A 20,651-nucleotide genomic window follows, 5' to 3' on the forward strand; every position below is an offset into this window, starting at 1 on the left:
GAATGACCACAACAGAGCCTTTGAAGTATAAGCTTCTATAATGGTGGGAAGGAAAAATTGAAAATTTTGAATATTTCTTGTGCTTCAGTTGCTTCTAGTTGCAATTAGGCCTCCTGACTCTGATGGGCAACCAGAATACGGTAAATTTTTATAGTGGCCCTAGCATTTAGATCGGTGCTAGAATATGAATGTTGTGAAGCATATTAATTAACACACTTTTTAACATCAAATTCTAACACTAAGAACAGTATAGCTCCTCAATAACATCGTATCTCTCATTGCTTATCAAAAAGTAACGAAATTACATATGGAAGTTAACACATAAGTTATCATTGCCTCATTGGCAGGAGAAGAGCAAAAAAGAAAGCTGAAAACATTTCTTTCTGTTCCTGTTCTAATGACTAGAACGCATCAATCTGCTGTTCATAGTTGTGTCAAAATAGCTCCAATCTCTACAATATTGTAGGAACTCTATTCTTCAATATGTTTGACTAAAGCCATATAGCATTAGCATTGAGGAGTAACTGTACAAGCTGACCCTTAAGATGAAGGCTCATTATTTCATTGGCACCACCAATGAGCTCTTCTCCTATGAACACAGCTGGCACACTTGGCTTGCAACCTAATCCTCTCAGTTCCTTCTCTATCTGCTTCCCTTGTGGATGCTCATCTACCTCATAAACTGTAGGATTTGCCCCAAAACTGCTTATCAGTGTCTTAATGGTGTAGCACATGCAGCAAGAGCTTTTGCTGAATATAACCACAGGCCTTTCCTTCACCAGTGCTCTAACCAAAGCCATTTCTGGAAATTCTAGCAGTTGATGTTTTATAAAAGTATTACAAAACAACACTAGATTTAATTAGTAGAATAAATCGTTGCAAGTGAGGTTGTTAGAGGCTGTATGTAGAAAATTTGGTGTGATGTTTGCTGTGAGTAATCTAAGCTACTGCCATGGCTATATATAGTGATAAGTCTTGAACTTTTTGGTCGGTGGTACTTTTTAGATTCTGCAAAAAAGATCATATTCTTTATCAGTCTGATAGGAAATTACTGTTGTGTAGAATATAACAAATTAAAAGTGGCTTCTCGTTGGTTGATAAACATGGCATAAAAGTACATCCAGGAATGACATCTTTAACCTTAAGAATCTGTTATAAAGTTCTTGCAACTACATCTGTGGGTGGGTGGTTTGGTAATTACATGTCATGTGTGAGCGTATATTTGTCAACTAATTTAAAGCCTAGAGCTTTATTTTTTTTTCTTAGAACATCTGTTTAGATGAGGAAGATGCTTATCCATTGAAATGCTGATAAGGTCAAGCATTTAAAGAAAAGCTCAAGGACATGATGCATGGAATTGTCCCACAAATTATCATCCATGTGAATCACTTGCTTAGTGTATACACAATGTGCACAAAATGTTATTTCTCACATCAAGTCATTCTTTGTGAATAGGCTTGTTTAGCATCAAACATATGTTTATTAAGTTTAGCCTACAAGTTAATTAGCACAAAAATTGCAAGGAAATCATAAGAATATGATACAATCTCTAATTTCACATGCCCTTATACTTTATTGTCTTATTTTGTGATTTGGATGTTCTTAGTTGCGGGTTCTAAGGCTATACGGTGTGGGGTGCGGTTTGGAACCGCGATGCAGCCACGTGGACCGCAAACACCGCCCCCAGGGTGAGGTTTCGTGCGGCCAAAACCGCAGTGCGGCTATAGAAGACCGCGTAATCTGATTGGTCGGGTTTCTTCCATGTTTTCTTTCATGTATTTTTTTTTTCTTTTTAACCATTACTCCATCTCTCTCTCTCTCTCTCTCTCTATATATATATATATATATATATATATATATATATATATATATATATATATATATATATGTGTGTGTGTGTGTGTTACTATTTTAACCATTTACACCACATTCACACCACCTTTACACAAATATTTACACAATCTTTTCATCCAATTTTTTTTTGAAAAATGTCTTCTTCCGAAAGGCCTAGCAAAGAAAAAACACCAGTCAGAAACACCAACACCCCAATACCTTCTTTTTAAAATTATGTTTTTATTTAAAAAAGAAGTTTTATTAAATTAAAATAGTTAAAAAAAAAACAAAAAAGAAAAAAGAAAATAAAAAGTGTGTCACCACTCCCTTGGTGTGACAAGAGACCACACTTGTGTGGTAAAAAATGACGTGGCGCTTATGTGGCGGGGAAGGGAGTGCGGTTTCGATAGCATCACTCCCTCCAGCCTAAAAATGTAGTGAAAGATCAGCCCCTCTTTCTCTCTCTGCCAGTGTTTTGTTTGTCTTTTTGTGAAAAAGAATTAAGAAATTGTGTTGTACACTTGAAAGTACATATGAATCTAAGTATTAGATGCTGTGATCTTACTGCAGCCTTAGGGAAGGATAACGATTTCCCATGTGGCTACAGGACGATTTGCATATATAACTGCCTCAAAACAAACTGAAGGGCCATTTATGTTTGACACTTGACCAACACATGATTATGTTGGTATTGCCATTTCATCAGTTTATTCGTGTGCATTTGTTAAAGATACCTCTTTATTTATTTATTTATTTATTTATCAAAAGACACTTTTAATAAATATATAATTATTAACTCTTTTTTGACTACTATGCACTATGTTAATGAAGAATGAAATAGATTTGCAATTGATTACTTGTCATTTTGTTGCACAACATCTGTTCATGTGCTTGTGAAAATGCAAAAGATCACCAAATTAAGCTTTTTTCTGCAACAAATTGACAAGATTTGTGGGTGAGAATGCAAGAAATTGTACGCTTAGAACATCTCCAATGAGAGCTTAATTATTTATAACTTATTACTATTCATTCAATCGCTTCACAATCGTATATAGTTTTTTTTTTCAAAAAAAAAAAAAATACTATTCTATATATCAAATACTTATTATTTATCTATTATAATATTACTTTCGTAAAACACTAATTATTTAAATAAACATGTTTAAAAACTCTTTTAGGTTTAAAAAACCAGTTTTATTTTAAATTTCAGTTTATTTTAACAGCTTGTTGATTTTAAAAACCAAACAATTTTCTTTTTATATATTGCCGACGTTTGGTACACCTTTTTTTCCTATAAAATTATGCATATCTGGTCTGTAGATTGTATTTCTTTTACCTCTTAAAAACAAACAACACCCAACACAACAAAAAAAAGTCCATAGAAAGTTAAAATAGCTCACAAAGGTCAGGTCTATCCCTTCTAGTATAAATGAACCTCAGGAAAAGTGTACCAAAATCCCATTTGCAACTTGTTTTAAGCAAAAAATGGTTGCATTTAAGCTAAGAACATCCTTAATGGTAAGCCTATCCTGTAACCCAACTTGGTGATAGGCCAATGTGAATATGGATGCAAATATACTAATCTTGAAAATAGTTTTACGACATATCTATAATCAAGAAATTATGAAACTTACCAAACACAAATATCTATCTATGTAACATATGTTATTTGTTTGTATTTAAAAAAGAAACTTACAACATAGTAAAACATTATTAGATTTTCTTTTTTAAAAAGAAATAAAGAAATCAAGATGTTTCCTTTCTTCTTTAAAAAAAAAAATCCTAAAACCTCTTCGCTAGACTCAATAAAAGTTTAGTAGAGTTTTGTCAAATCTTGTGACATCATAAAGTGTTTTTCATTAAAATCCAAACCAGTTATATCTACCCCTCATCTTAATTAACATTTTCATTTTGGAATAAAACACACACACACACACACACATATATATATATATATATATATATATATATATATATATATATATATATATATATATATATATATATATATATATATATATATATATATATATATATATATATATATATATATATATATATATATATATATATATATATATATATGTGTGTGTGTGTGTGTGTGTGTGTGTGTGTTGGTTCAGGCCCTGTTTCACACAACAAAAACAGAGTAAAAAGAGAGAGAGGATGCAAGGCAATTTTTCTGTGTTTATTCCAATTCTATTAACTCATCGACTACAAGTATATTTAAACAAGATAAATTCACCCTCCCTGCGTCTTAATCACTTGTTGCTTGCTTTAAGAACACAAAGTTCTTATGTCTTGCCCTTGCCAAAATTTCTATTTTCTTTCTTTTCTTGTTTCTTCTTGCTACTTGCTTTCTTGCTTACTTGCTTACTTGCTTACTGAATCTTGCTAACATACAACAACCTTCTGCTGCTGCATCTTTCTTCCTCTCCACCTGCTTGCTATCTTCGGGATCACACCATCACAGTCGGACTGTCAACACCACTGTGAGCCATTAACTCCACAGCAGAGCCGGAACATACCACAACCAAGAACCACCATGATTTGATCCTCCTTTCTGTGTTTCTTTCTTTCTGCCTTTCTGTCTTTCTTGATTCTTCTTTCTTCATTCTATCTGCTGATCTCACATGTTTTTTTTTTCGTTCTCAGCCCTGCAGCCAAAGGCTGCTCCTCCTTTCTCTACACCGACTCTCAAACCTGCTTCAACCTGCTCTGATACCAAATGTTGGTTCAGGTCGTGTTTCACACAACAAAAACATAGTAAAAAGAGAGAGAGGATGCACGACAATTTTACTGTGTTTATTCCAATCCTATTAACTCATCGACTACAAGTATATTTAAACAAGATAAATTTAACTACTTATCCTAAAATTACTGCACCTACTGCCCACTAAATCTCTACCTGGTATACTTAGTCATACTCCTAACAAAAGACTAAAATACCACTACAAGGAAAACGATCATTAGCGGCGACAAAAGTCGCCGGTAATAGTAATAGCGGTGACGCGTCTCGCCGGTAATAAGTCGCCGCCACTACTTCGTCGCTATTGATGAACTTGTCGCCGCTAATGATAGATGTCGCCGCTAATGATAGACGTCGCCGCTAATGATAGACGTCGCCGGTAATTACAATTTTCATTTTTTTTTTGTAATTAACGATTTTGGTTACCGTTAATAATGTACTCGGTAATTACATAACAACATTCGATTAAATATCAAAAATAATAGTGTCGACGCTAATTACAAAACAAACATCCGATTATAATTAATTAATTATCAAAAGTCATAATATCCGATTAAATATAAAAAGTAATAATGTCGCCCTGTATTAGTGTCGCCGATAATTACAAAAAACAACCAAAGTTTTACAATCTACCAAGTAGCAAAGCATGACAACGTATGCAAATAAAACTCATCCTGGCCTACATACCATCATCTTCGTTCCCATCGTTTCCTCGATTATTTTGGGATTGAAAAAACGAATACAGTTCATCCCTACATGCCGGGTCGTTCAACATTGCACGAAGATTTTCCAACTACATAATTAATAACAACATATATAAACTTATAAGTTAAGTTATCAAACATAAATAAAAACTATCAAAATACATTGCTATTTTTAAACTAAGACAAAAAACCAAAGTACGTTGTTATTTTTTGCACTTGGGACAAAAACCTAATTACCAAACTTTTTAGCAAATAATCACCACAAACAAAAGTAGATTGTTTTACCTGTGATGGTATGCTGATGGTGGCGAACGCTGTGGAATCGGCAGGAGAGCAAAAGGTTTACGGTCGATGCCTCTAATATGGCCACGTCGCTCTCCTAATACTTTCTCAAACGCAACTCTTTCTTAAGCGGGTGTTAACTCACTTTCACCTTGAGTTTGTTCTAACAGCTCTTCAACTAACCGATTTTGTAACTCCGAAAAGTGAGTAACAATTAAGTATAAATAAACATTTAATTATATGATAAAATTATAATTAAATACTTACATATTGTTGTTCCGCCTCAGCAGTAACAAATACACCATTCTTATTGGTATGAGCTTTGCGAAACGTTTCCACTCTCTTCAGGTTCTGTTTAACTTTAAAAGTTAGATTATATTTTAAATAAATAATGACATGTATCATACGTTACCTTCTTATAGCAAGTACTGCTATACGAGCTCGACCCCCCACGATTCACATTTGTTTGCTTTTCACGAATTTTTTTTGTTCCTTTCTGAAGCAATTATGTGTTCGTCTGTTTGGAAATACTTAACTGCTTTCTTCAGTTATCAACTTCCATACCCTTTGGAGGGTTGGCTAATGCTCCCGGGATATCTTCATACCCTCCGACTGACATAAAATATTCTTTTGCGTCAGCTTTACGTTCCCGATAACCTTGTAACAAAGCTGCTTGAAAACTCTTTGTCAACATTATAAGTTAATTTGAAGATTATAAGTTAACTATATAACTTATTGGTTAACATTATAAGAAAGTTTCTAGTATTTGTATATAAGTTTTTAAACAATTTTATAACCTTTTTCTCGTGTTTTTTTTTTCAATTATAACAATAATTTTTTTTTTCAATTATAGCATCCTACTTATACCAAAACCACATACTTTTACATAATACACAAGAGCATGAAATTCACATACTTTTACATACATATACCACATATACACCAAACACAAATACATTCACATACACACAAAATAACATCCTACTTAAACTAAATATACATAATTTCACATATATAAATAATAACATCCTATTTATACCAAATACAAAAATTTCACAATCATATACCACATTTAGAACAAACATACATACATTCACATACACACAATAACATCCTACTTATAACAGATACATATAATTTCACATATATATAAATAATAACATGATATATATACTTCTACCAAATATTCATATACCACATATACATCAAACACACATACATTGATATTTACACACCAAATTCACATATATTCATACAAATACCAAATATACAATCTAATTTTCACATAATGTTCACATATAAATACCAAATTCATAAAAAAATGAAATAATAGAACCTGTAGTGGCGGAAATCAACGAGTATGTAGCCGGAAAAATTGGTATTCACCCGAAAATACCCTCACTGGTAACCCAAAGACAACACCACCAAAAACACTGAAATTGAACAATTTATTGCAATTTAATCATCAAATTCACCTCTTAATAATCACCAAATGTCCCTAAAGGCTAAACTACAAGTGTAAGTAATACAACAATCAAATTCATTTTTTTTTTCTAATCCAAAGACAACACCACAAAAAACAAGAATTTGAACAATTTATTTCCATTTAATCATCAAATGCAGCTACACAATCGAAATTAACATACAAATTAAAAAGGAAACAACATAATCAACTAACCTTTCTTCAAGAAATGAAGGTAGAAATTGGTCCCAAAAGCCCTAACCATCCCTTGATCCTGAATCTCACACAATGTGGGGAGATATGTAGTTGGAACAACCTAATTGAAGAAAAACTCGGTAGAAGCTGAAAGAGGCGATGTGTGGGATGCAACAAACATAAAGCAAAGTGGGAGAAATGAAGAAACTGTGTGCGTTTTTTTATTATCCGTGAGAGCCTTTAGCGGCGACACTTTTAGCGGCGACTATTAGCTCTTTACCGGCGACAAATGTCAATAGTGGTGACAATCTGGAGGGAAGGGTACCGCGTCATTTTTTAGCTAACTATTAGCGGCGACATTTTCAACTTTTAGCGGCGACACATATGTCGCCGGTATTAGGTTAGTGCGGATAAGGGTACCCCAACCGTTGGATTGGATGTTTGATCGAATGGCTTAGATGTAACGGAGGGGGAAAACGCGTATTCGGGCGATAACCCCTTTAGCGGCGACTCTATTATGGCGACGTGGACTTTTACCGGCGACTCTAGCATTTGTTGCCACTAAAAGCCCATGTCGCCGATAATAGTGTCGCCGCTAAACGGTGATATTCTTGTAGTGATCCCTGAATAAAACACATGACTTTGACTTGGTTTGGATTAACACCAACAATATATATATATATATATATATATATATATATATATATATATATATATATATATATATATATATATATATATATTTGCTGAATTCATGTGGTGCTTGGTTAAGGTTTGGTTGATCTGTAACTCCATTCACTTAATTTTGTCTTATTAATATTTCACACAAACGGTTTTTCATTGAAACCTACAACTAGTTTTGCTTTATATTATCTATCTTAAGTTTTCGTTTAGGCTTGCTAGCTCTTTTAACTCTCTTGTTTTTCTTAGTATACCTGACATTTATGAACATGAGATTACTAATATTAGTATATAAATCTATTTTTCAATCTACATTTTTCCAACAAGTTTTTTTTTAAAGCTGTAGTAGTTGGGTCACGTAAAGATACATAAAGAGGGAAGTCTACACTCTACTGTACATGTGATACGTGGATAATGGGTTATCCACCAGAATCATTGGCTCATCATGGTTGGCCATGCCTGTACATATATATCTTTATGAAGTGACAAAAGCTTCATCACTTTATATGATTCTTTAACAGTAATTTGTCATCCAGAATATTTGAAAAAGACAAGCTTTTATATGCTAGATTCTACTAGACACTGACTGAAGAAATAAAGATTTGAATGTTAGTGGAAGCTATTTCTTTGCCAGCATGCTCATATTTAGCAATAAAATCCAAATTTACTAGAATTTACTTTAACAAGAGCCGGTGAACAAATTCTTGAATTGAGAATTTATCTGAATTGACTACTTTAACAACGTTTCTTTCATGCAAATGCCTCCCATGATGGATGGTTTTTTGCTGCTCAACAAAGTATTTCTGTCCTAAATTAGAGAATATCACTACTACAAAACAAAGGCTTTTGCTACAGGAAAATAGCGACGGAAAATTTCCGTAAGAAATAACCTACAAAATACCTACGGAATGGGAAACCCTAATTTAGTAACGGAATCGCTACAAAATAGCTACGAAATAGTTACAAACGAAAATCTGTAGGTATTCCGTTAGTAATTAGCTACAAAATTGCTACGGAATAGCGACGGAACTAAATCCGTAGATATTCCGTAGGTAATTTGTTACAGATTAGCTACGGACTATTGACGGAAGAGAATGACTACAGAATAACTACTAAATAAATTTATATTATTATTATTATTATTATTATTATTATTATTGTTATTATTAGTATTATTATTATTATGTTTCAATATTTGAGTCTTACAACTATTTTTTTTGATCGTTTTGTTTTTACATATATAAAACACAAACTATTAAAAATAATAATATTTAGTATATCATGTATTTGCTTAATGATGTTAATTATGCCTTAAGAACAAACATAGATAACTTTTTGTTTATTATGTGTATAGTAATGGGTTTTAATGATGCATACGTTTGTATCTGAGTTTATGTTATATATAACTTGGTTAAAACAAAGCCATCAAACTATATTGAAGTTGTGAAAAAACTAAAACGAAAAAAAAAACAACATTTGACCTTTGAAAAATAAAAAAATGAAAAAAGACTGTAGGTAATCTGTAGGTAATACCTACGGATTACCTACTGATTACCTTAATCTGTAGGTAATCCGTAGGTATTTTTTATTTTCTATTTTTCAAGGATCAAATGTCATTTTTTTCGTTTTATTTTTTTCACAATCCAACAGATGTAGGTTAACCCCCCATTTTCTCTTTCCTTTTCATATGCAATCCGTTTAAACATGAAATGTATTCTTAGTTGTTATGTAAAAGAAGTACTACTAATTTTTATTATTAGCTTTATATTTCCACTTTTTATTAAATAATAGGAAACTTGAAGCATCTTATATGTCAAATGATATAGGGAGCCCTTGCTGGTGAATTTGAAATACTTCACAGTGAAAAAAAGTGTTAGCTTTAACAAGGATGGAACATGCTTCATATCAAATGAATTGGTAATAATCCTTTACGTACTATATACTCCTGACTTTTATAAAGTATATATTCAAGTAGATATGTTTTGTAGCATAGGTCATAATCATGTCTCTGTTTTTTTTTGTGTGTGAAGATGACATATAGATAACACACGTTTTTTGAAATTATTTGTCAAATTCAGAAATTTGTTTGACTCTTTAAGTTCAGCACAAGTTTTATGTTTTTAATTCTGATATGTTTCATAATATTAATTCCCAACACTTTTATTCTCAATGACACCTCTATATTGCAGTGTAATAACACCTAAAGGTCCCCAGACTGCAAATCTTGATCATATTTTCTTTAATAGAAAGAACATAATTATGGTAAGTATCATGTTAATATATAATTACATGCTTCTTGGTTTTGGTTCAGTCATAGACCAACACAACATTTGTATATACCTTATCTACCCATTTGTGTAAGGAGGTACACAAGTTGATTTTTGTCCATATTGTTCTTTAGGTCTACAAATGTAAATTAATATACTTGATATATCTATCTTATCATACATGATTTTAGGCTAATTTAAAAAAGACCAAGTTAATCATATATTTCATAAGAGAAAGAAGGAGACCATGTGATGAGAAATAATAACCCAATAGTGTTTCCATGATGCTTGAAAAATGCAGGTTATCTGTATGCAACACAATGCTTGATTATGTTATGTTGTATAAAACACCATCTTCATTGCAGCCCCTTCCCCTGAAAATTAGGAGACAACCCCCATAAAGTAATCCATGGACTAGAGATATATTTTTAGTTTTTATATTTAGATAGCAGAATATTCAATTTCTTTCCATTTTAATTTTATGTTTAAGCCAGAATATCCTAATGTCGCATCCCTCAGAACTACTGAAAGAAGTAAAATGTGTAAATGGTAGTATATGTTAACTGAGTATTCTGTTTAAGTTATTGCGTTAAGTTTTATTTTTTATTTATTGATTATGACCGGGGCTGTACTGGTGGTGAAAAAATTAAGTGATGGAGAGCGGCAATGAGATGGCAGAAAGGGGAAGGATTTTTACATTCTTTCGATCATTATTCTCTCGAATCGTTTTGATCACATATCCAACCTCAAAATTGAGAAAAACATATGACTTTTTGCTTCTTTGGAAACATACTTGACAAGTTATAAATTGAACTCCAAAAAAAGTTGCAACTTCTTGCTAATAAATGAAAGTAAGTTGTTATTTCTTGCATTTAATGTTAATTGGTAATTTTCCCGTGTCATTCCAATGATTTACAATTGGTATTTATACAATATCCTATCGCAATCTATAATGAAGATATGGTTTATCAACTATAACAATACTTCCTCAATATGAGGAATGATATCTTCGGCTAATATAGCCCCGCAATCGAATCGGGAGGATGACGAACGTTGAGACTGTTCTTGAAATCGTCAAAGAGAATGAAAGGTAGACCCTTTGTGAAGATATTCGCAATTTGATAGCGAGAGGGAATGTGGAATACACGGACTTGACCCCAAGCGACCTTTTCCCGAACGAAATGAATGTCTAGCTCGATGTGTTTGGTACGTTGATGTTGAACCGGGTTGCATGATAAGTAAACAACGTTGCCATTGTCACAATAGACTAGTGTGGCTTTAGTTGGAGGGACATGAAGCTCTAACAGCAAATTTCGGATCCAACATGTTTCAGAAAGGACATTTGCAACTCCCCGGTATTCTGATTCAACACTAGATCAGGAGAGTGTTGGTTGACGCTTGGAGGACCAGGATATTAGGTTATTGCCCAAGCAGACACAGTAACCAGAAGTTGAGCGTCTTGTATCCGGGCAACCTGCCCAATCGACATCAGTATAGGCAACAAGTTTCCTGGAAGGTGATTGGGGTGGTTTCCGGAGCATTGTTGACAACCAATGGGAGAGGCGTAACTGCGTTGGGGGCTGGTTGAATGGAGTGGGACCACATTAATGGGTGTGGGTATGATGGTAGTTGGGTTGTAGGGGTCGGTGATGATAGGTTAAGATAGGGAAAAATAGTTTCATCGAATATTACATGGTGGGATATAATAATGGTTTTATTTTGCATGTCAAAAAATTTGTACCCTCGGTGATTGATGGGGTGGCCTAAGAAAATGCAGGGTCGGGAACATTTTTGGAGTTTGTGGATGGTGGGAGATGGAGTAAGTGGGTAACATAGACAACCGAAGGTACGGAGGTGTGAATATGAGGGTTGAAGATTATATAGAAGATGTGTAGGGGTTAGATTGGCAATAAGTTTGCTGGGAAGAATTTTTAACAGGTACGTAGCATGTTGGAGTGCATGGTGCCAAAAATGCATGGGTACATTTGAGTGGGTGAGAAGAGTGCGAAGGATATTATTAATGGATCGTATTTTGCGTTCAGCTTTTCCATTTTGAGGAGATGTGTGCGGACAAGAAAAGCGGAACCGAAGGCCATTTTGAGAGCAAAAATTGTGAAATTGTTGGTTATCAAACTCACGACCATTATCACATTGTATGGTTTTAATAGTGTAATGGAATTGTGTTTTGACCATAGCAAAGAATTGGATGAAGATGGAAAAAGCTTGGGACTTATTTGCTAGGGGATAAGTCCATAAATAATTGGTTTTGTCATCCAAAATAAAATATAGTAGCGGTGACCACTAGACCTTAACACAAGGGAGGTCCATAGATCCGTATGAATAATGTCAAAAGGTAAATGAGTAATTGACTGGCAATTAATAAAAGGAAGCTTTATTTGTTTACCCAACACACAAGAACGACAAACAAAAGATAAAAGTTTTGATCTAGGAAAATTTAAAGTAGAACGTAAAGAAGATAAAACATACGCGCCCGGGTGATGATGCCATAGGTCTCTAGTAATTGCAGCAAAAGTAGAAGGTTGTGTAACTTGGGAATTTGACTACAGCTTGAAAGGGTAGAGAGCAACGATACAATTGCAACGGAGGATTGGAGTCCGCGTTTGGAAGTCCTTCACATCAAAACCAAACGGGTCAAATTCTACGGAAACATTGTTGTCAGTAGTAAAGCGACGAATGGATAAAAGATTTTTAATGGCATTTGGAGTGTGAAGAACATTTTTTAGAATAAAAGGAGGAAGAGGGAAAGGAAGTGTTTTATTACCGGTGCCTTGAATTGGAATAGTGGAACCATTACCGACAATAACATTCTGAGAAAGACCATTATTGATCTAAGACGTGAAGTTACCTGTGTTGGGAGTCGTGTGTGATGTTCCTGTGTCATTCCATGATTTACAATTGGTATTTATACAAAATCCTATCGCTATCTATAATGAAGATATGGTTTATCAACTATAACAATACTTCCTCAATATGAGGAATGATATCTTCGGCTAATATTTAATTTATGTTAAACGCAGGAAAATAACAACTAACTTACAAATTAGAATGTCCTAATGAGTAATAAATTTAAAGTACAGACTGTGTAGTCAAAAGGGTATTGGGAAGAGAAATTTGCTCATTTCCTAACATCCCATCTCATATATGGCAAGTATGACATTGTTCTTTTTCCATTTAGTCTTGAAAATGCATTAATGTGAGATCAATACTTGAATATTTAACCTTGACATCACTTTTTTTGTCCAAATTTCAGATGAACAAAGTTGACATTATTGTCGTTAGAGATTCAACATAATAGATGTTGCAACCATTGCTAATCAATCACTAAGTTATTTTGGTTGCTTGCCACATCTTTTTATTAATGATTTCTAATAGAGGCTTAAAGATTTATAGAGTTTTTTTAGTAAACAACTCTTATTGTAAGTCTCATAGTTATTAGAAAATATAGCAATTCAAAACTTTATTTTATTTTAGTATTATCAAAATTTTCAATTTACTGTATGTGAATTTTTAATATGTATATGTGGCTTTTTTTAGTGGTATGACATCGAAACCGATTACATTGCTATTTTGTTGTTAAGTTTTTCAATTTATTGTTTAACTAGAATATTATAAAACTTTATTGTTATTTAAAAAATATTTTTAGAACTTTTTTGCATTTGTTTGTAAATAATAACAAAGAACTTATTTTTACTCTATATGAAATAGTAATGTACTTTCATTTAACCCTATAAAAAGCAATATATTTCGATTTGAAATAGGGTTAAATGCCTAAAAAATTGTCATAATGAAAGTAGGCATTGTATGAATAAATAAGTAAAATTACATTGTTATTTTTTAGTGTTTAAACCTCTAAAAAACATCTTACTTCCATTTAAAACAATTTTAAATGCCAAAAAATAGTTGTAATAAATGTAGACTGCTCTAAATGAATTGCTATTTTTGCATTAACCCTCTAAAAAGCAACATACTTCCATTGAAATTAATCATTGTCCGCTGAAAATAACTAACTGTAGAAACAAATTATTTGCCGCCCATTGCTTTGCATCTGTGGTGGCGGAAAACACAAGAGATGGTGTAGTGGTGGCGGAGTCGCCGACGGTGACAACAACAGTCGCCGGTAAAGGAAATCAAAAACTGAAAATGACAATTTTTGTGCAATTAATCACTATTATAAGCAAAAAAATCGATGTTACAAGAGAAAGAAAAAGAGAAGTGAGCTGGAGATGCCTTACCGTCGCCAAAAATGCTCTACAGTCACCGAGAAACTGAAAATGGGTCGCCGATATCTCCTTTTCCTGTCGGAATCTCACAGTGGGGAAGAAAAAACGTGATGTCGCCGGTGGTGGCCTAAATCAGTGTGACTCGTCGAAGAAGAGGGAAGAAAAAAACGACAACGAATATAGAAGAGAAACAGAAGCATAAAGGGAAAAGAGGCGTCGACTTTTTTGGTTAACTGCAACGAGCAATACCGGCGATGCCAAAACCTTTAGAGGTGACTCGATTCAATTGCGGCGATAGCTATGGAGGGAATTATTACAGTGTCTTTTATTTGGCCTTTAGCGGTGACAAAAATCGCCATTATTTAATTTATGTCGCCGCTATTGGGTTTAGGCGAAACGGACTCCCAGTCATTGGATTAGAATATCTATCGGACGGTTGGGGGTTGCCAGAAAGGGTTCATGCGGATCGGTCCCCAATGCATTACTGGCAACACCTTTTCTTAGCGGTGACTCAAGCTCATGTCGCCGCTAAAAGTCCGTGTCACCCGCAAAAGTGTCGCCCGCAATGATATGATTTCTTGTAGTGATATTGTCTGCTAAAACTTGTTTGAGAAAAAAAAATGGAACGTTGTTAAAAGCCACGAGTTGGATATTCTTACAGTCCTTGAAAATGGAAGGTTAGGAGGCCCTCCATTTAAATTTAATGTTTTATAGCACAATTATCTGTTCCATATGTCACAAGTAACCACAATAGAATTTGGATATTAGTTCTTACAGTCATATAAATATGACTGGTACACTTGGCTTACATCCTACTGCTTTCAATTCTCTTTAATATCTGCCCATTAGGATGTACATATCTAGCTCAGAAACTGTTGGCTCCCCCCACCAAAAAAAAACTGTGAATCAGAGTCTTAATTATGTAGGACTGGGACATGCAGCAAGAACTCTTACTAAAAGTTACCAGTGGTTTTTCAGCAGCCAACCTTGTAAGTTGTAACCATGGTCATTATCTGAATAAAAAAACTGACATAATTAATAAGAATCATAAAAAGAAAAATTAAGGGATTGACGGATATGATTGAGCTATATATTAGAAAGTGCTTGTTGTTTGAACTTCAGTGCTGCTTTGAGGAAATTAGAGCTAAAACCAAGACTATATGTATAGAGTCTCATGCAGGCAAGGGTGTTTCACTGATTTTGGTGGAAGATATGACAGAGGGACTGTACGATCTAAGAAAAAGACATCGACTGTTTCGAGATTATGCATCCATGAGGGGCCTAGCAGTGCACATGTGTCATTGGTGCATTCATTTTTACAAAGATGCCAAAAATTCAAACGAATATATTTTGGTATGTACTCAAATGAGAATAAGATAAAGTTTTAGCTAGGCATCTCAATCATGGCAGATTTTCTATTTGTTATAACTTATTTTCTCAACTTTTTTAATGTTACTGGCCTCAATGTTAATTGTAGCAGAATTATTTGTTTCATATTACACATGTGTAACCACAATAAAATTTTGAGAAGGGTACTCATGATATTACATATTCTACAAGGCTCACATCACTCAACCATAGTATTCATATTTCATAAGCAATGTTGAGTAATGTTTTGATTTTTCAATATCTTTATTAAACCCATATGGCATTTGCCTTTTTAAGCAAGTCCACCAGCTTGCCCTTGAGTTGGAGGCTCATTATCTCATCAGGGCCACCAACGAGTTCATGACCTATGAACACGGCTGGGACACATGGCCTACTACTATCCAACATCTTCAGCTCTCTCTCCATTTGCTGCCCCTTTGGGTGTTCATCTATCTCATATACTGTAGCATTCGCCCCATAACTTCCTATCAGAGTCTTGATGGAATGGCACATGCTGCAAGAGCTTTTGCTGAATATCACCAGTGGCTTTTCAGCACCTAAGTTGGTAACCAAGGCCATTAGTTTATGAGAAACGAAAAGGAACAAGGGTCTTGTCAAAAAGGAGAGATACAAGCAGCCTTTATGTAGAGAAATAATGTTATTATTAGAACAAAGACCTTACTTTGAAGAAATCGGAGCATCCATCGTGACTATATATAATGGTTTAAAAGTAATGAATTGAAATGAGTGGGATATATATTGTTCTTAAAAGAAACCTTATCTGATGCTGAGATTACTCTTACAACTAATGGTATGCTGGACATTGTAGAGTGCACGTGTGATTGGTGCATTAGTTATAAAAAATGTGGATAATCGGAGAAGGGAGAATATATGTTTGTTACCAAAGATAGAAATTGGATTTCTGGTTATCTTTTATAAGATTCTAATATGTAAATATTTAAAGTGAACCGAAAGTGTAATGACAAAAGGGAGGTGGAATTTCTAAATAGTTAGATGCTTATTTAAGATGATAAAACACATGGAGTCCGTACAAGTAGGGAAGAAGATACTACATGTCTCTTTTTACACTTGTAGCAATTAGACATCTGCAATAATGCCAGATTATTCTTAAGGAATTAATCAGTGGTTCTTAAGATAACTTGATTGGTTAGTGAGTGCCACATCTACTAGCTCTTACCGAAGAAACCACTAAGAATACCATTTAGCTTTTGTAGAGAATTTGAGGTCTATCATAGATGTATGGGATGGATATATCCCCTCATCTTTCTTGTCTGATGGTGGTGATTGATCGAATGAAGTTGTACGATAGGGTATTAAATAATATTTTATTTACTGATACTAGATATGGCAACATACATGCAGCCCAACAGCCAAAACTAAGGGACATTTATATACATTCACTAACTTATACAATTTAAATGCCTATTACTAGCTTGTCCTATATATCAAATATAATTCTTTTGCGTAGCAAAAAGACCTAAAACCAAAAGCAAAAAGCACCTGATGATTAATTCAGCTGAACCTATTTTCTTCCATTCTCTTCAACTTTTTTAGGCTTGCTGCTAGTTATATATCAGTCCTTCAGTGAACTTGTTTTACCATAATGATTTATTATTTTAATCTTATCCTCATGGCTTTTGGCATAAAAATCTGCAGATATTAGCTCAACTTTCCCTTTTTCTTTTCTGAAAAAAGTGAGGTTTGTATGAGTGGTGGTGGAGCCGGGACCATTGTATAAAAATTAATTAATACATAAATAATAGTAATTATATATTAACTTTCAAGGTTTTTTTTTTTTATTTTTATTTTTTATTTTTTATTTTTAGGCAAATTGGATGCCAAAAATGTTAAAGTGGGGACCATATATGTAAATTTTTCTAAATAAACTGCTTTTTTTTTTTTTTTTTTTTTTTTTTTTTTTTTTTTGCATATATTATATGGTGCTAGTAGCACCGTGCTACACCCTTTTAAGTGGGGGCAAGGCACCCCACTAAAAATGGTTGCATCCAGTGGCGGACCTATGTAGGGCCTTTGGGGTCCTGGGCCACTGCTCAATTTCCGGCACGCAGTGTAAATTTTTTTTTTTTTTTTTTTTTTTTTTTTTTTTTTTTCTATTAGATGCACCCGCTTGAAGTACAAGGGACATCCCTACTAAAACTGTCTGCGTCCGCCACTGGTTTTAATTTATGCATGTGTGGATTAACATAAGACAGTCGAGTCCTGGCATCACGGCACTTTTTTTTTTAGAATGGCATGTCTAATTTTTCAAAATGGAGAGAAGAAAAGTCATAGCTCTGTATTTCATCTTTAATGCTTTATATGGTGTGGGTGACTGGGTGAAATAAGATAAAAATTTTGTAAGAAAAAGCGGCTTCAAAGTTCAAATATAGCATGCATAGCATAGTTACTTAAATCGTATTCATGATATTGCTATGAACCTTTCTTCATTAAACCTGTTTTGGAACTTATTCTTTTCAGTTACAGATCTTACATTTTCCAAATCTAGATCAAGAACAAATTTACGAAGACCAGTAATAACTCATGGAATTTCCTCATTCGTTATCATCTTAATGGGACAGAAAACCATGTTATAATTCATTATCACACTTTTTACGTCAAATTATAACACTAAGAATAGTAGTAACTCCTAAATCATGAAAAACATTATATATATATATATATATATATATATATATATATATATATATATATATATATATATATATATATATATATATATATATATATATATATATATATATATATAAATTTGCACATAAGTTATCCTTGGACTTGGAACAGCAATGAAGGCTGAAAACGTTTCTTGCTGTTTCGGCTCTAATGACTAGAATGCATCAATCTGTTGTTCTTAGTAGTACTTATAACACAAGTCCAACTTCTATAATATTCTTGAATATGGTTGACTAAAGCCATATGGCATTAGCATTGAGGAGCAAGGGTACCAGTTGACCCTTGAGATGAAGGCTCATTATTTCATTGGCACCACCAATGAGCTCTTCTCCTATGAACACAGCTGGCACACTTGGCTTGCAACCTAATCCTCTCAGTTCCTTCTCTATCTGCTTCCCTTGTGGATGCTCATCCATCTCATAAACTGTAGGATTTGCCCCAAAGCTGCTTATCAGTGTCTTAATGGTGTAGGACATGCAGCAAGAGCTTTTGCTGAATATAACCACAGGCCTTTCCTTCACCAGTGCTCTAACCATAGCCATCTCTGGAAATTCTAGCAGTTGATGTTTTGGGAGGCTATATATATATATATTGTAGTAAGTTTGGTGTGATATCTGTTGTGAGTAATATAAGTTGCTTCCATGGCTATATATAGTGATAGGATTTGAAAATTTTGGACAGCGGTATCTATTAGATGCTGAAAACATCATATTTTTTATCACTCAGCAGATGATAGGAAGCTAGTACTATTGTGTAGTATAACAAGTGGCTTCTCTGTAGGTTTTTATATGATAGGCAGAAAAGTACATATCTAAATGACATCTTTAACCTTGAGAATCCATTGAAAAGTTATTGGAAACTATTCATGGATGGGTAGTTTGGTAAATACATGTCACGCGTGAGCGTATGTATATTTTTCAACTGTACAACCCAGAGGTTTCTGATATTTCTTCTCAAACCACCTGCTTAGATGAGGAAGATTTTTATCCAAGTGGCACCCACCTCCACTCCTAACCCTCAGAAAGTAAAAGTTGAAACAATATGAAATTTAGCATCTGAAATCATGCATGGAATTGTCACATATATGATAAAAATTACTAAACATCCGTACAAGTACTTATATTCTTTACTTTATTTACTCCACTCAATGGTACGTACGAAATCATCATCCATGTCAAATTACTTGCTTAGTGTATACACAATGTGCACATAATGTTATTACACATCATTCTTGCGAATATGCTTGTTATGGCATCAAACAGTATGGTTATTAATTTTGCCTATAAACTAACTCAAAAGACAAAAGGAAATCAGATGTCTTCTCTAATTTCACAATCACATTCCTTTTAACTTATGCGTGTGTGTATGTGTCTGTGTATAGGTATATACATACATACAAACATAGACGCTAATCTCATTGTGTTTTTTTGTGATTTGTGGATGTAGTGGAAGTTCACCCACTCTCTCTTTCTTGCCATGCCATGCATGTTTGTCTTTTTGTGATAAAAAAACTGAGTTGTACAATTGATCAGTACGTACGAATCTAAGCATCAGATGCTGTGATCTTACCGCAACCTTAAGAAAGGAAGGATAATGATCTGCCATGTGGCTAGAGGAAGATTTGCTTAACTGGCTCAAAACAAAGTGAAGAGCCATTTATTTATGTTTCTTGACAGCCGCGTGATTATGTTTGTATGGCAGTTCTTCATTTGTTTTAAGACATCTCTGTCAGAAGACTCATTCAAAATGTGTATAAATGTATAATTATCAACACCTTTTAACTGTTGGGATTAAGACCAAGAAACATTGAATTAAAGCAATAACATGAACATTACATATCAAGAGGAGAGATGTTTGTATGTGCAATAAATATAGTCTTTATTAATTAATCAAGCATCAAGTTACAATTACAAATATAACACACACACACACACACACACACACACACACACACACACACACATATATATATATATATATATATATATATATATATATATATATATATATATATATATATATATATATATATATATATATATAGAGAGAGAGAGAGAGAGAGAGAGAGAGAGAGAGAGAGAGAGAGTTAGCTTCAAATGTTTTCACTATCTATTGTGTGCATGTATGATTGATTCTGGACCAATCATTTTAGTTATT

The 20,651-nt window shown here is 33.6% G+C and overlaps 2 protein-coding genes across 2 annotated transcripts; both read right to left on the bottom strand.

The window, feature by feature from the left end:
* Nucleotides 1-254: 254 nt before the first annotated feature.
* On the bottom strand, nt 255-926 carry LOC111892630 (monothiol glutaredoxin-S2). Its single transcript, XM_023888690.3, has one exon. It carries the CDS (start codon nt 798-800, stop codon nt 492-494), a length of 309 nt encoding a protein of 102 aa, XP_023744458.1. The 5' UTR covers nt 801-926; the 3' UTR covers nt 255-491.
* A 17,650-nt stretch (nt 927-18,576) lies between these two features.
* Nucleotides 18,577-19,242, bottom strand: LOC111893075 (monothiol glutaredoxin-S2). Its single transcript, XM_023889154.3, has one exon. It carries the CDS (start codon nt 19,202-19,204, stop codon nt 18,728-18,730), a length of 477 nt encoding a protein of 158 aa, XP_023744922.2. The 5' UTR covers nt 19,205-19,242; the 3' UTR covers nt 18,577-18,727.
* Between the last annotated feature and the right edge of the window lie 1,409 nt (nt 19,243-20,651).

Source organism: Lactuca sativa, chromosome 5 (assembly GCF_002870075.4).
Source record: "Lactuca sativa cultivar Salinas chromosome 5, Lsat_Salinas_v11, whole genome shotgun sequence".
NCBI lineage: Eukaryota > Viridiplantae > Streptophyta > Magnoliopsida > Asterales > Asteraceae > Lactuca > Lactuca sativa.